This window comes from Zootoca vivipara, chromosome 13 (genome assembly GCF_963506605.1).
Source record: "Zootoca vivipara chromosome 13, rZooViv1.1, whole genome shotgun sequence".
Taxonomy (NCBI): Eukaryota; Metazoa; Chordata; class Lepidosauria; order Squamata; family Lacertidae; genus Zootoca; species Zootoca vivipara.
In genome coordinates, this window is record NC_083288.1 from 41,736,766 (window position 1) to 41,751,865 (window position 15,100).

General features: G+C 40.9%; 1 protein-coding gene across 1 annotated transcript; it reads right to left on the reverse strand.

Annotated features, from left to right (window-relative positions):
- Positions 1–2,067: 2,067 nt before the first annotated feature.
- Positions 2,068–14,679, reverse strand: LOC132592969 (vomeronasal type-2 receptor 26-like). The gene is made up of 6 exons (XM_060281275.1): positions 14,462–14,679; positions 13,360–13,651; positions 10,847–11,074; positions 9,907–10,065; positions 9,115–9,241; positions 2,068–2,969 (listed from the first exon to the last, which is right to left on the reverse strand). Exons 1-6 carry the CDS (start codon positions 14,677–14,679, stop codon positions 2,068–2,070), a joined length of 1,926 nt encoding a protein of 641 aa, XP_060137258.1.
- Positions 14,680–15,100: the final 421 nt, after the last annotated feature.

A 15,100-nucleotide genomic window follows, 5' to 3' on the forward strand; every position in this document is an offset into this window, starting at 1 on the left:
TTTAACAGGCTGAAAACAAAACAAAAGCATTTTTTATTATATTCAACTAAGAAAGATTAAATACTGGGAAGGGTGCATTGATCGTTAAGAATTTTATTTTATATTACTTTTAACTCTTCATCCCTTTTGTGAAAGTGCTGGCTTCAAAGTGAAACCGAAATCTGTGGGAAACTGTGGGAAATAATGTGCTCCTCTGATAAGGAGAGAGACACAAGTGTCCAAGGCAGAGACTGCTAGGGTGGCAAATATACTGTTGAACACCCCCATTGAGTGCACCATGCAGCAATTATTAGATGAGCAACTGAAGGAGCTCAGAGCTGAGATGCATAAAATGGTGAATAAAAATGCATTAAATTTCCCATCTCCAGCTTGAAATTTTCACAGAGTTAACTCTTACAAAATTAAACACATTTATTTCCCACAGTGGAAACATGAAGTGATAGTTACATTCAATTTCTTGACAATACTTTCACTGACAAAAAAATAAAAATAAAATATCTTAGTATACAGAACTCCTTTGTTTAAAACATTCCCTCTCCATTTTTGTAATAATTTTTATTAGTTTTCAGTTACAAAAATCCAATGTAAGCCTTATTATATCAATACCAAATTACAATACCAATCCAAATACCAATCAAACAGATAGCCAGTCACACACTTTTGGTTGCCCCCCCCATTTACTAGATTTCAAGGTTTAATTGATGTTGTTTAGTCATTTAGTTGTGTCCGACTCTTTGTGATCCCATGGACCAGAGCACGCCAGGCACTCCTGTCTTCCATTGCCTCCCACAGTTTTGTCAGACTCATGTTCGTAGCTTCAAGAACACTGTCCAACCATCTCATCCTCTGTCGTCCCCTTCTCCTTGTGCCCTCCATGTTTCCCAACATCAGGGTCTTTTCCAGGGAGTCTTCTCTTCTCATGAGGTGGCCAAAGTACTGGAGCCTCAGCTTCAGGATCTGTCCTTCCAGTGAGCACTCAGGTCTGATTTCCTTAAGAATGGATAGGTTTGATCTTCTTGCAGTCCTTGGGACTCTCAAGAGTCTCCTCCAGCACCATAATTCAAAAGCATCAATTCTTCGGTGATCAGCCTTCTTTATGGTCCAGCTCTCACTTCCATACATCACTACTGGGAAAACCATAGCTTTAACAATACGGACCTTTGTCGGCAAGGTGATGTCTCTGCTTTTAATTCTGCCTCCAGACTGTTATTCAGTTCCAATCTTAATGATAATCCCTTATACAACAGTTACAATGTTTTAACCTCAGTGTTGACTCATTTAATAATTCATGAATCCGCAAATGAAGCTCTCCTTTATTCTTCCTGTGTGTGGTATTTATTTTAACCAAATTATTACTTTTTGTCCTTGCCAAATATTATGTCTATCTTGGTTATTCCTGATCCCCATCGTGCCTTGTGGCATTGTTGTCTCAATGTTGTTCTAAAGCAATCTCTCTTCCTTTTTTTTCAACTCAGGAAGTAGTTGCAAAGCTCCATCACTGCTCTTTTTCAGCCTAGGGAAAGGAGTAGCCTTGCACCCCGCCAAAGCCCTGGCACATCTCCAAGTTCTCCCTTCTCCGTCAAACTGAAAAGAAGCCTAGCTATTATTACTCACAAAAGAGTGACAAAGCCCTGGCAAGTCCCCAAGCTCCAATTTTTCTCCGCTCAGCCAGAGATAAAGTGAAAGTTAACTCCATCCAGTTGTTACGAATTCCAAGTCTTTTAAAAATTATCCCATTTTATTTTATTTAGTTCTGTTTCACATTGTTATCTATATCTGTATTCTCATTTCCCCTCATCGTCACTTGCTATATAAAAAAACATTTTCACATTCTTGGGTGCTTTGCTGAGCAATTTATGAAGCAGCTTCTTCAGAGCATCAGAGGTTAATTCCCTGCTCACACTTTTCTCCAGCGTAAATTCAATAGTCTGTATTTATGACTGGCTATCATCAATCATCATATCTAGAAAAATCATATAAGGCAGCTGCTGAACACATGTTTGCAAATATTCTATTGTACACACAGAGAAAAGCACAAAATGCAGAAAAGACAGGTTTCTTAATTCTTTAATTTTTCTTCCTTATTAGCTGTTCCCTATTGTTCAGCTCAGGCCTTAGTATCATTATATAACATTTGGGGGAAAAGATGCAAACCAGCAGCCCACCACCGGAGGCTAAGATAGAGAAGATCTCCACAGCTACCATATATTTTCCCTTGGTGCTCAGGTAGGAAGGAATAAAGGACAGCCAAACACTGCAGAAGACCAACATGCTGAAAGTGATAAACTTGGCTTCGTTGAAACTGTCTGGTAACTTCCTAGCGAGGAAAGCCACAACAAAACTTACAGTTGCCAGGAAGCTCATGTAGATGAGGACACAGTAAAACATGGCCACATTCCCCTCATTACATTGTAGTATGATTTCTTCTGTCACTGAGTACACGTCCACATCAGGGTATGGGGGAGAGGTTGCCAGCCACACAGTACATATCCCTGCTTGAACTATGGAGCAGGAAAGGAGAATGGAGTGGCCTAGTCCTTTCCCCACCCATTTCCTCATCCTGGATTCTGGTTTTGTAGCCATGAAGGCCAAAACCACAGTTAAAGTTTTTGCCAGGACACAAGAAACAGCGGTTGAGAAGATGATACCAAAAGCTGTTTGTCGGAGGAGGCAGGTCACCTTCTCAGGTCGACCAATGAAGAGCAATGCACAAAGGAAGCAGAGCAGGAGAGAGATGAGGAGAGTGTAGGTAAGGTTTCGGTTGTTTGCAATGACAATGGGTGTGTCATGGTGTTTCATAAATATACCTAGTACAAGAGCTGTGATCAAGGAAAGGGAAAGAGAGAAACAAGCTAAACTGATTCCCAAAAGTTCTTCATAAGACAAGAAGCTGATATCCTTGGGTAGACATGCATCCCGGTTCTTGCTTGGATATTCTTTGTCTGGGCATTTATTACAGTCATTCATATCTGGGGAAAAAAATACGGTAATGACCTTTAGCTCATATCATGTCAACTTCCTGAAATGTTGACTTTCTGTCTGAGAAAAAAAGAGCTCTGTTTAATTCTGTCTGATGCTCTGTAATGTATTGTTGGATATAATCGTTTCAGAACTATTTGGTCTGTAAATGACAAAACCAGGGCTATTCGTCCTCATGCTTTTGTAACGTATCACTCCACTAGCCTGGGTGCAGCCTGTGTAAGTCAGAAGGAATGAGAAAGCTCCTTCTAGGACTTCTGGGGTATTGGAAATGGCTGTGGAGCACGGGTCTTGATCGTCGAGAGATGAAAGGGGGAAGCACAAATGCACTTTGTACCCCTAGAAGAGGCTCAAAAGGGAATTTGGGCACTGGTTTCAATGGTGCTGAATTTTGTGCTCTCCAAAAAAAAAATAAGATGGTTTAGACAGAAAAAAATTGAATTTGCGAATAAGCCCGGAAAATATCTTGCGTGGCAAATGAAAAAGAGGGAACTGGGAAAACAAATAAATAGAATAAGAGTGGGAGAGAAAACAATAGATGACCGTTTCTTAATAACTAAAAAGTTTGTGAAATTCTATGAAAACTTATATAAACCAGAGGTAGGCAAAGAAGAACAGATAGGAACATATTTACAACAACATAAAATACCTGACATAAGAGAAGAGGAATTGCAAAAACTAAACGCCCCAATATCGGAGACTGAAATAATGAGAGCAATACAGAAATTAAAAACAGGCAAATCAGCAGGCCCCGATGGTCTCCCATTGGAATATTATAAAAAATTGGCGGAAATATTGATAACACCGCTTAAGGAGATTATGAACAAAATCTTAGAGAGTGGCAGCATGCCTGACTCTTGGTCAGAGGCGTATATTACCCTTATCCCCAAGCAAGGAGGAGATTTGGAGCTGTTGTCAAACTTCAGACCAATCTTGCTTCTTAACTGCGACTATAAGATCTTTGCAAATATACTTGCCAACAGACTAAAGGAGGCCATACAGGAGGTTATACACCCAGATCAAGCGGGGTTCCTTCCAGGGAGATTGATAACAGACAACACAAGGAACATTGTGGATATAGTAGAATTTCTGGAAGTTAACAACGAAAGGAAAGCAGCACTACTACTCCTGGATGCAGAAAAGGCATTTGATAATGTCTTCTGGCAGTATATAAGGAAACAACTAGAAATAATGAACATCGGGGAAAAGTTTAAAAAGGGAATTGGAGCCATATATGATAAACAATCAGCGAGACTATTAGTTAACGGTAATGTGACAGAGAAAATCAAAATTGGCAAAGGAACAAGGCAGGGCTGTCCAGTATCACCCCTGCTCTTCATTCTAGCATTAGAACCCCTTCTACAGGAAATCAGAAATAAAGATACTATAAAAGGAATAAGAGTCGGGGAGAGGGTGTACAAACCAAAGGCGTTTGCCGATGACTTGATTGTAACAACTCAAGACAGAGTATACCAGCGGTGATGGAAACAGTTGTAAATTTTGGAAAACTAATGGGAATGAAAATAAACTTCCAAAAAACAAAAATGACAACCAAAAACCTAACACAGGAAGAGAAAAAAGAATTGCAGGAAAAGACAGGATTAGAAATAACAAACAAAGGGAAATATCTGGGAATTTGGATATCAGACAATAATTTAAATTTATACGAAGACAATTACAACAAAACATGGAAGGAGATAAAAAGAAATATGGAAACATGGAACAAACTTCATCTATCACTATGGGGGAGAATATCGGCAGTTAAAATGAACATCTTGCCAAAAATGATGTTTTTATTCCAAGCCATCCCAATATTAGGAGGATCTAAATGCTCTAAAGAGTGGAGAAGGGAGATAGCAAGGTTCGTGTGGAACGGCAAGAAACCTAGAATAAAGCACCAACTTTTGATTGATAGAAAAACGAGAGGAGGAGTTGCATTGCCTGACCTAGAACTCTATCACGCAGCAGCAGGCCTAATTTGGTTGGGGGAGTGGATCAAATTAAAAAGAACAGATATTCTAGATTTGGAAGGCCATGATGCGAGATTTGGATGGCACTCCTATCTAATATATTGGAAAATCAAGGCACACAGGGGGCTCTTAAATCATATAGTAAGGAAATCCTTGTTTAAAATTTGGACAAAATATAAAGGAATATTAGAGTCCAAAATCCCACTTTGGACATCACCGCTGGAAGCCATAGCGGTGAAAAGAAAAAAAAAAATATGAGAAATGATTGGCCAACATATAGAGATGTATTAGAAATTAAAGAAGGAAAATTAGTGTTGAAAAAATATGAGGAAATTAAAAAATATCTAACAGATTGGCTTCAATATTTTCAATTAAATCAAAAATTTAAATTAGACATAAAAGAAGGATTGGCAACTGAAACATCAAAATTTGAAACAAATTTAATCAGGTTTAAAAAGAAGAATATTTCCTTGGTATATGATTACCTCCTGGAGTGGGAAACGAAGGAAGAGCAGACTAAAGTGGTGATGATCAAGTGGGCCCAAGACTTTGGCCACAACATTCAAATAGAGCAATGGGAGAAAATGTGGGCAGATAATATGAAGTTCACAGCATGCTATAGTCTGCAGGAGAACAACATGAAGATGTTTTATAGGTGGCATCTCACCCCCCCCCCCAAATTAGCAAAAATGTACGGAGGGCCGAGCCCCCAATGCTGGCGTTGTAAAAAAGATACTGGATCATATTACCACATGTGGTGGACTTGCCAGGAGATCAGAAGATATTGGAATAATATACATGAAGAAATAAAAAAAAATATTTAAACAACCAATCAAGAAAAGGCCGGAAATATTTTTGTTAAATATATTACCACCAGAAATCCAAAAAGAAACAAAATCTTTACTGCTGTATGCAATGACTGCGGCCAGGGTATTAGTGGCAAGAAAGTGGAAGAACCGCTCTACCCGCCGCATGCTCCCATGCCCGCTCCCCCAGTCAGAGGGGCCACCGGGTTCTCCTGCTCAACCACAACCTCTCAGGTTCCCCAACAGCCTCTCGGAATCTGTTCCGAAGACTGACACACTTCTTCTCTTTAGCCGTTTTAAATTAAAAAGAAAGGAAAGAGAAAGGGTCCTCCCCCCCCCAATGCATCCCCTCTCCCCAGCGGCCTCCACATGTCCACCTTTGGTCAGGACCTACAACTGGGCTGCCTCCCCCTCCCTGCCGGAATCCAATGGGGGGAACTGACAGCCCCCCCCCAATATCTCCATATCTTGGACAACTCCTTCTGGGAGACCAGGGGCCAGATCCTCTCCCTTCGACGCCCTCACCTCTCCTCTCCATCCCAGCCCCGGCATTTTTGCCTCCCCGAAGCGACTACACCTCGCCCGCCTACCCCCTCAACCATAGGGATTCAACGGGGGAACTGCCAAAACCCTCCACAAAATGTAGGTATGTGAGGAGGGGAAAGAGAGGGGTCTGGGTGGAGGTTAACATGGCGTCGGGAAAACATGACGTCACTCACCAGGGGAAACAGAGAGAGGGGTGTTGGTTTTTTTTTTTGAATTATATTTTATTGATTTTATATTATAAAGAGAACAAACATACAAAAGAAAAAATACATAACATTTTTTTCCCCACTGACTTCCGTCCACCCTCCCAGGGCCCTCTCCTCCCACCAGAGGGACCCCCGAAAGGTAGGCAGCCAGCAGTGTTTCATTTTATGGTTGAATTTCTCCCCACCCCTCCCTCCCCTCCCCGGAACCCCCCCTGCCACCGAGAGGCTCTAAGAGAGGGAACGAAGGGGGGGGCATCCATCCAGCCAATTATCCAAACAAAAGAAAAAAAAACCACGAGAAAAATGGAGGGGGAGCAAAAAGAAAAAAAAACCCCTAAAAAGAAAAAGATAAGAAAAAAGAAAAAGAAGAAAAAATGAAACTAAAAAGGAAAAAAATAAAAAATAAAAGAAAAAGGACTTCCCCAACCTCCCCCTACCCCGATTTCCATTTTCAATTCTTATTTAGCAGTATTCTTATTCTTATTCCCATTCTATTACCACAAAAAAAATTGACCTTATGTTATAAAAACTATCCCAATTTTTAAATCCTCTTTAATCAAACTAAATTAATATTTTCGAATCTTTTCATAATCAAATCTACTCATTACTTTTTTTTTGACCTGCCTATTTTTTATCCTCCAAAGAACCTCTTTATTATTCTTACTTTCACAAATTTTTAACTATCGTGATTTTCCCCTCCCCACCCCGGTCACGGCCTTTCCCTTCCAGTCCAGTAAGTTCCAAAATCGTCAGTCCAATTATCAGTCCTTTTTGTCTATCCTAAATAGTTAAATATTCAATCTTCCTTCAACCCACCCCCCTCCTGACCTGTTTCAAAATCCAAACCCCTCTGTCTCCCCCTCCCCAGTCTTCTTTTCTTCTTTGCTGTCCATTTTTCTCATGGGTGTTCTGTCTCTCCTGTAACTCTTGCATTGCTGACTCCTGTGATCCATCTTTATTCTTTTTATTTTCCTTTTTCCCATCACTCAGTTCATACGACCATTCCTCATCTTGTGCCCTTTTTTCAGTTAAAACCTTTTCCTGTAATTCTTGTGTTCTTTCTTTAAACAAGTCCTCTTTTTGCAAATCTTGCTCCTTTTCATTTGGCAAATCCCGTTCTCTGAGCTCCTGTAGGTCTTGGTTTATTTCCAGCAGTTGTTGCTGAGTCTTATACGTCTCTATTCTGAATTCCCATAAGAGTTTTATCACTTTGTCCTTGAACGCAGATGTGTGGTCTTTTGTTGCCATTTTTCCAGCTTGCCGAGGGTGGAGCGAGGCTTGAGAACCAGGAGATGGTTACAAAAGACATATATTGTCACAAGTCCAAACTGGAAACTGTATATCCAATCCATAATATGTAACTTCAACTTTAAAATTATTTCAGACAGTCAATCAAAAAGTTTTTAAGTATCAAATCCTTGTTAACATCCATCTTCACAATCAGCTTATTGTCCTCTCCGGGCTGCCGATTTCGGGGTAGAGAGAAGCTCTCCCTTTCTTGAAATGCAGGGAATATCAGCCTTGAAATAAATCTCACCCCTTTACCTCCGGAGGTAATTCTTTAAAATAGTCTCTGAAGGAGTTCAAATAATATACTGCTTTTCGCCGGCACTGGTCTCCCTTTTTATTACACTGCTTCTTAAATCAATCAGTGGGAGAAGGTGGCTTCCGTTTTTTCCCCTTACTCCCGTTTACCAAATTATAGTCCAATATCGTAATATTTTCAAGCTTTACTCACGGGTTTCAATTTTCTGAATCAGCAAATTTGGAAGAATCTGCCGCTCACCACCACCGGCTCGAAGCTTCACTTCGCTGAGGTAACGCTGGTCTCCAAAATGGCCCCCGCGACTGCAACCCTTTCTCTCCGGGGCTCTTATTAGAGCTCACCAGAGGATCGGGGAATCGCTAAAAAATGGGGCACCGCTGGAGCTTTGTTTCCAGAACTCTCTATCTGGAACTCTTTTGGGGCGCTGCGGCGCTTTCGCAGCCTCCCCCCCCCCCTCAGCAAAGCCGGGCTGTCTCGGCACTCGAGACAAACCCCGCCGGCCAGATCGGGCGACAAACCGGAAGTCCAGAGAGAGGGGTGTTGTTACCTCATCCACCTCTCCTGCACAACGGAGGCCCTGACGGAGCCACAGCAATTCGTGGCCGGGTACAGCTAGTATTTAAATAAAACAAAAAAATGAATGCGAAAATCTTAACTTGGAATGTAAATGGAATAACAATAAATTCAAAGGGAATAAAATTGAACACATATTACACATATTTACCAAGGTGGGGGTGGGGTGGGGCTTCAATGAGAAAAAAGACTGCCTCCTCCTCTGTCCTACTGCACCTGAGGATTCCTTGGTGGCAGGGGAATCTTTGGGAGGGGGTGGGGGAGGGGCAGTATAATATATGCAAGAAAAATTGTGATAATGGATTTTATAGCATCAGACAAGACAAAAAAATGAGGTGTGGTAATTTATGCAACAGACATATACAATGCTAAACAGTTATTTAAAGATGAGGATGGAAGAATGATGGCTATACAGATAACATTACAAGGTGATTTTTTTTAATTGGAATCAATGCCCAAACACCTCTCAATCTATTTATTTCTCCTACCATCCTGGTTTGCAATCTTCCCCTCTGGACATGGGATGCAATCGTAGCAGCAAGGGGGCTGTCCCTCCTTCACTTTCTTGCTGGATCCCGGAAGACATCTCTCAGTACATACAGAAAGAGGCTGAGTCTAATCCATAAATGAAAGAGCAGAAGGGTCATCAAGAGACTAATGAGTTCAGAACCCTTTATGTTCCCGGGCCTTTCTCTATGTGACTAAACTGACACAGACTTTCAGTAATGTGTAATTGCAATACAAAGAGCCATTGCTTATTTTCTTATTATTATTAATAGTAATGTTTGAAATTATGTGATATTCCCTCTATATTGCTCTAGGATGTGCAGTGCCCCATCTGTTCTGTAAAGATAGCTTTGTCTATTAAGGTGCACTTTGAAGTTACTCTAGTTTCCCTATTGATTTTGTTATAATTTTTACTTTTCAGTATTTTGTCCCCTTGGTAGACAGCTCTAGAACTGATTTTGGACCCATCAGATGCTGCCTGGATAAGAGTTCCGAAAATTCTACCCAGAGTGGCTGGAAAACCCCACCAAGATTGGGGATGATATTATAGTTGTTCTTGTTTTTATTTTTTGAGGAAGACAATTTTTGTGAATTCCAAGACAAAAATATGAATGGAAAAGAAGCTATCCAAGACCTATGGCACTCCTTGGCATCCTGCCAAACAATTCTGAGCATGTTAAGAAAAGAAAAATACTTTTGAATACATATTTTGATATAACTCTTTTTAAAAGACTAATGCATCCATTTCTAATGCTCAGTCGCTTGCTCTTCACCCCTTTCTTCTCATGTCCCTCCTTCACTCTCTCATTCTCCACCACTTCTCCTCCTTCCACCTCTTCCACCAGCACCCTGAGAAGATGAGTGTTCTCCTGCACCTGCTGCTGTCTGTTCTCAGTTTCTTCCTCTGGTATTATTATGCCTCCTTTCCCAACCTTTTTAGGAAGAAAGACAATGTCCTGAGACTTATCAATTCATACATCATCTTTCACTCTTGTCAGAAATAAAAAAATCCGTATTTAATAAGTGTAAAGCAATCCCAATTTCTTTGGTTTATTTTAAAATAGTTTTCTTTTTCTACTTAGGATTCTGGTTGAAGTCCTCCAATGGGGGTAGAAATTATCCATTTTATTTGTCCAATTTAACACTTGTGTGCACTTTTTGATATAAGGTTGCTTCAAGTTCAAAAGGATCATCAAGATGATAGCTTCATGGTTTCTGAGCTTCAAACTCTTGTGAGCTGGCTCTATATGACTGAAAGAAAACCTGCCCTCCTGTCTCCAGCCCTTTTCACAGAAAAACTGATATTTCACCTGGGCCTATTGACCCACATTCAGATGAAGGATTGTGTTATGCAAAAACCACATTTGCTTGGATGCAGCTTGTAGTGGGGTCTGTGAATGGTTTGGATTAGGCTGAGAAAACCTAGCTTTTCTTATTTTCGTCTGAAGTAGGATCCCCCTAAAGTCTATTCACACTGTTAGACTTGCTTAACTGTATTTTGTAGTAAAAGGGTTCTTATGTTTTGTAACCTCCTTAATAAAATATTTGCCTTGTTTCCTTGTGTGGCTTCTAGCAGTAAACTTTTGGCTCTTCATCTGCTACCTGAATGCTTTGGTCTTGAAGCTCAGAAGAGAGTGAGTAAACATGCTGGTGGATAATGACTGCTTATTCAATACTGAATTTCTTTTTAATTAGCAAACAATGCAACTCTACCTGGTTAAACCAACTGTGCCATGTAATGGCATCTTCATCAAGGACCAATGATTGGTCTGGTGGAGCCTGCGGTTCTATCCTCCCAACTCTCACTCTCCACAAACTTTGGTTGGCAAATATAATCCAATTGATAATATCCAAGCCAGATGCTGCCTCTCCATTCTGGTTGATGACGACCACATCTCCTGCCGTATTGTTAAATGAGATACGTCTCAGAAAGTGATGGAGCTAGATTGAAAACCGAAAAGACAAATGTTTGGAAAGGGCTGCTGTCTAATACAGGGAGGAGCATTTTTCCCCTATGAGCTGAACCTACAGCAAATGATGAGGGGTGATTCAGTCAACTGTCAGTGGATTCAGGTCCAAGCACGGAGAGAGTCAACTAACACAGTTCTCTCTCTACACCTTCCTTACAATCCTCTGAATGTCCACAAATATGTGTAAGTGGTGAGGTTCCCCCCTCCCTCCCCTCCCCGAAGCTCTCAGAAGAAAAGGCGGGGTCTGTTGTCATTTGCAAGTAGAACAATATAGGGGGAATCATCTAGGATACTATCATATCAGTGCCACCTCTTACTTTGACTGCAGAGTTATAAATTCAGTTCTGGGTTCTTCTTCCTCATGCACTAGTGCAAATGCTTGACCTCTGAGAGGAAAGAGCAAGCTGAAAGCATTTTGGGAACCCATACAGTGTCAAAAAGTAACAGGGCTTTGCCAGTTGAGGATGTTCAGCCTTTACCTGCCAAAATTCTTGATTTGGATTCTTCCCTCTCCCTCCATATGCAATTACTCTGTGTCTGAGTCTGGATGTGGACATGGCATGCAAAGCATGGGCCATGGCGTAGACAGCACTGTGGATGCTGTAACTGTGGCCTGTCATGCTCATTTCAAAAAGTGATCCAGGAAGGCTCTCCAGCTTCTCTTCTCCTGTGCATCTTGTCTGTGCATTCCCCTCCATCTTGTCTGAAGTGATATCTGGGAATTCACATTCAAAGGCCTGTTGCCAGAATTCCCTGATAAAACCGTCCCCTTCTGTGCTGGAAGGGTTTCTGTGCAGAACATACTGATGAAATCCTGTTGGGTTTCTAAAATGAATTTCAAATGCTATAGCTCCATTGAATATTCCTGAATCCCAGTTCCTTTGAAAGACAAATGAAGCAAACTCAACCTGGTCTGTTGATATCCATACTTTACTTTTAACATTATTTTTTATGTCATCATCTTCTGATAGGTTTGGAAGCCATTTAAAAGCTGCCATGGAACTAGAGTCTCCAGAGGCAACCACTACATTAGCTTTGCTGATAAACAGTTTCTGGCTTATTGTTGCACCCTGTTCTAGCATTCCAGTAAGTTCAGAAATAAAACTAAAATTGGGAATTCTTTCTATGAATGCAAAGCAGACACCACTCTTGGTAAACATTGGGAAAATGGTTTGCACAAATCTTTCTCCCTTGTCATTATCTGTTGCAATGACTCCAATCCACGTCCACCTGAAATGCAGAAGCAAAGAGAGAATCCCCTTGTACTGAAGGGCTTCTGGGGCTGCCATCTGGTAGAAGGGAAGACCTGGGCTTTTATCATTCATCATTGGAGCAGAGCCATAAATGAGCTAAAGAGGGAATGGAGGAAGAGAAGAGACAAAATAAGCAGAGCTCTTTTAAACTATTCATATACATTATTTGGTGAATCCTGTTAGTCAGACATGCCCATTTATACAAAAGACACACATATGCAGATAGGCTGAAAATTGAGGTCATCTCCCATTCCTGCTTGTAAAACATTCACTCTGTTGACCTGAGAGGGGCATTTTCCCTGTTATGTTCTTAAACAAACAAACAAACAAACAAACAAACAAACAAACAAACAAACAAACAAACCCCTTTTGTGTACTTTCCCAATTGGGCAGGGTAAAGCTGATTGGAGGGACACACCATGCCCTAAAGAGAGTATTGCCTAACACTGCGCTAGACATTATTTACTGCAGCCACATCAGAATTGCAACTTGGGCCAGATACACATTTCTTCTCTGGAGTTTCTGTCATCTTCATGACGGATCCCAGCACACAGCAGAACTTCGATTTCTGCCTCTTCTTTCTCAAGACTTCTTAGACTTCGTCTATCAACATTTATTTCACTTTGGAACCAGATGCTCAATATGATTGCTATTCTCCTGCAGAACTGGACCGTATCTGCAATTTACCATAACTCCATAGTGTGTTTAATTTGAAAGCCCTTTCCCCCTAAACATTCACATATTGGGAGTGTTGTACTTGGACTTCCTTGTGAATTTTTATCCTGTAAGCAATTCCCCCACTTCCCCTGCAACTCAGTTCAGGTATCCTTCACATTAATCAGGAAATGCTTCATATCCAAAAATGGCTGGTGAGGGTGGAGTGCATGGTTCTGCCCCCAATTTCATCCTCACCCTGAACTGGGGATACACTCTGAACTGGTGCTGTGAATTCAGCCTCACTCTCTATGCAAGCTAATAGAGGTATTGTACATGGGTGTCTTACCTGTGGAATCTTATAGATATCCAAAAGAGTTGCCACATAAAATGAGATTTCAGAATCAAGTCCCCCAACGACCCCAGCCAGATTATTTTCAACATCACATATATAGTTTGGGACAAATTTCTCCACCATGGATAAAAGCAGCAGTGTGGCAAGATATGTGCGCCTTGCATTTTTATAGCTGTCATATAAGTGAAAACCCAAGGTGATATTGGGTAAGACGTGAGGGTCTTCATTGATCTCCTTGACTGCAAATGCCAAGGCCACAATGTGCTGGTAAAGCTTAGGCACCACCCTAGAATGAGATTTCCAAACAGTATCAGAAGAAACAGATATGATTAGGAATAGTTAATCATGTGGAGTTCAGTGGAGTTAACTCCCTGTCCATTCCGCTGCTGAACAGTTCCTATAATCAGCAAGTTGTACCTGATGTTTAGACAGAATCTCCTTTTTTGCAACTTGAATCCATTGCTTCGGGTCCTACCCTCTAGAGCAAGAGAAAACAAGCTTGCTCCATCTTCCTCGTGACAGCCCTTGAGATATTTGAAAAGGGCTATCCTATATCCCCTTAGTCTTCTATTTTCATAGCTAAATAGCTCCATTCTGTTAAGGCCAATGGTATCTAGACCAAGGGTTGCTAATATGATGCCCATAGGAACATTGGAACCCCTGGGGTCTTTCCCTGAAACATCTGAAGTCTTTCCTTGACATTTACAAAGTCATTATGAAACAAATTTTAGCCTAAGATCAGGAAACGAAACAATATGAGATTCAGCTTCTGTAAAGCTTTTTAATTCATTTACACTAACACTCCTGTTAGTCTATCAAAATCGGATGTTCAAAAAGGCTATCTCAGACACATAAATATGTATACATTTCAATAGATTTATATTCATTTCCCTATCGAGAAATGGGATCTTCTAGAGTATTCTCTTAATTCAGAAGACAATCCTATGTATTTTTACATCAGCATATGTCCCAATGATATCAAAAGTGGTTATCTCTTGGTCAATGGCTAGAGGTTTGCAGTTTCAGTCATTATTCTGAGGCTGCAAATCTAAGTGACCTTTACTCTGCTGTAATGAATGAGTCGCTTAGTTCTTACACAAGCTCTTCAGGCAGCGCTGGTGGGGGTTCTTCAGTGAATGTTGCTGGAGAGGACATGATGCCACCATGGAAAACTATGCCACCAATGAGGAACTCTCCTGGCTGATGGTACGTTTGAAGTGGACGGTGTGGACTTTGGAGCCTGCATTTTTCTATGTGAGCCTGACATACATTGTAAGAAATCAGTTCCAGTAGCAAGACCACTAAAACCACCATCCATACAAGGGCAACTGTTTGTTCTACACAGAAACCATTATTTCTTCTCCACGATAAAAATGGTCTCATTTTAATGGTAGTTCAGTTTCCTGAGAAAATGCAATCTGGGAGTATCCCAGACAGTATTTAAGTAAATCTGGTTATGTTACAGCATCCTTTGTGTTATGTTGCCAGTTGCCAGTGAAAACGCAGAGGGATTTTTGAGGAGCAGCAGATTTAATCATAGACCTGTTAATAACCAAGGAGGAAAGTAGGTATTCAGTGCTAGGTTTTCCCTGTGGAATTGCTGAAGGAAATGTGTTTGTCACATACTCAGGACTGTTATTGTTAATTCCCTTTCATTAGCTAATAAGGGACCAGTGGCGTATTGGTGAAGTTAGAAGTTAGAAGTTCATCCTAGAAGACCTTGTATCCAATGGAG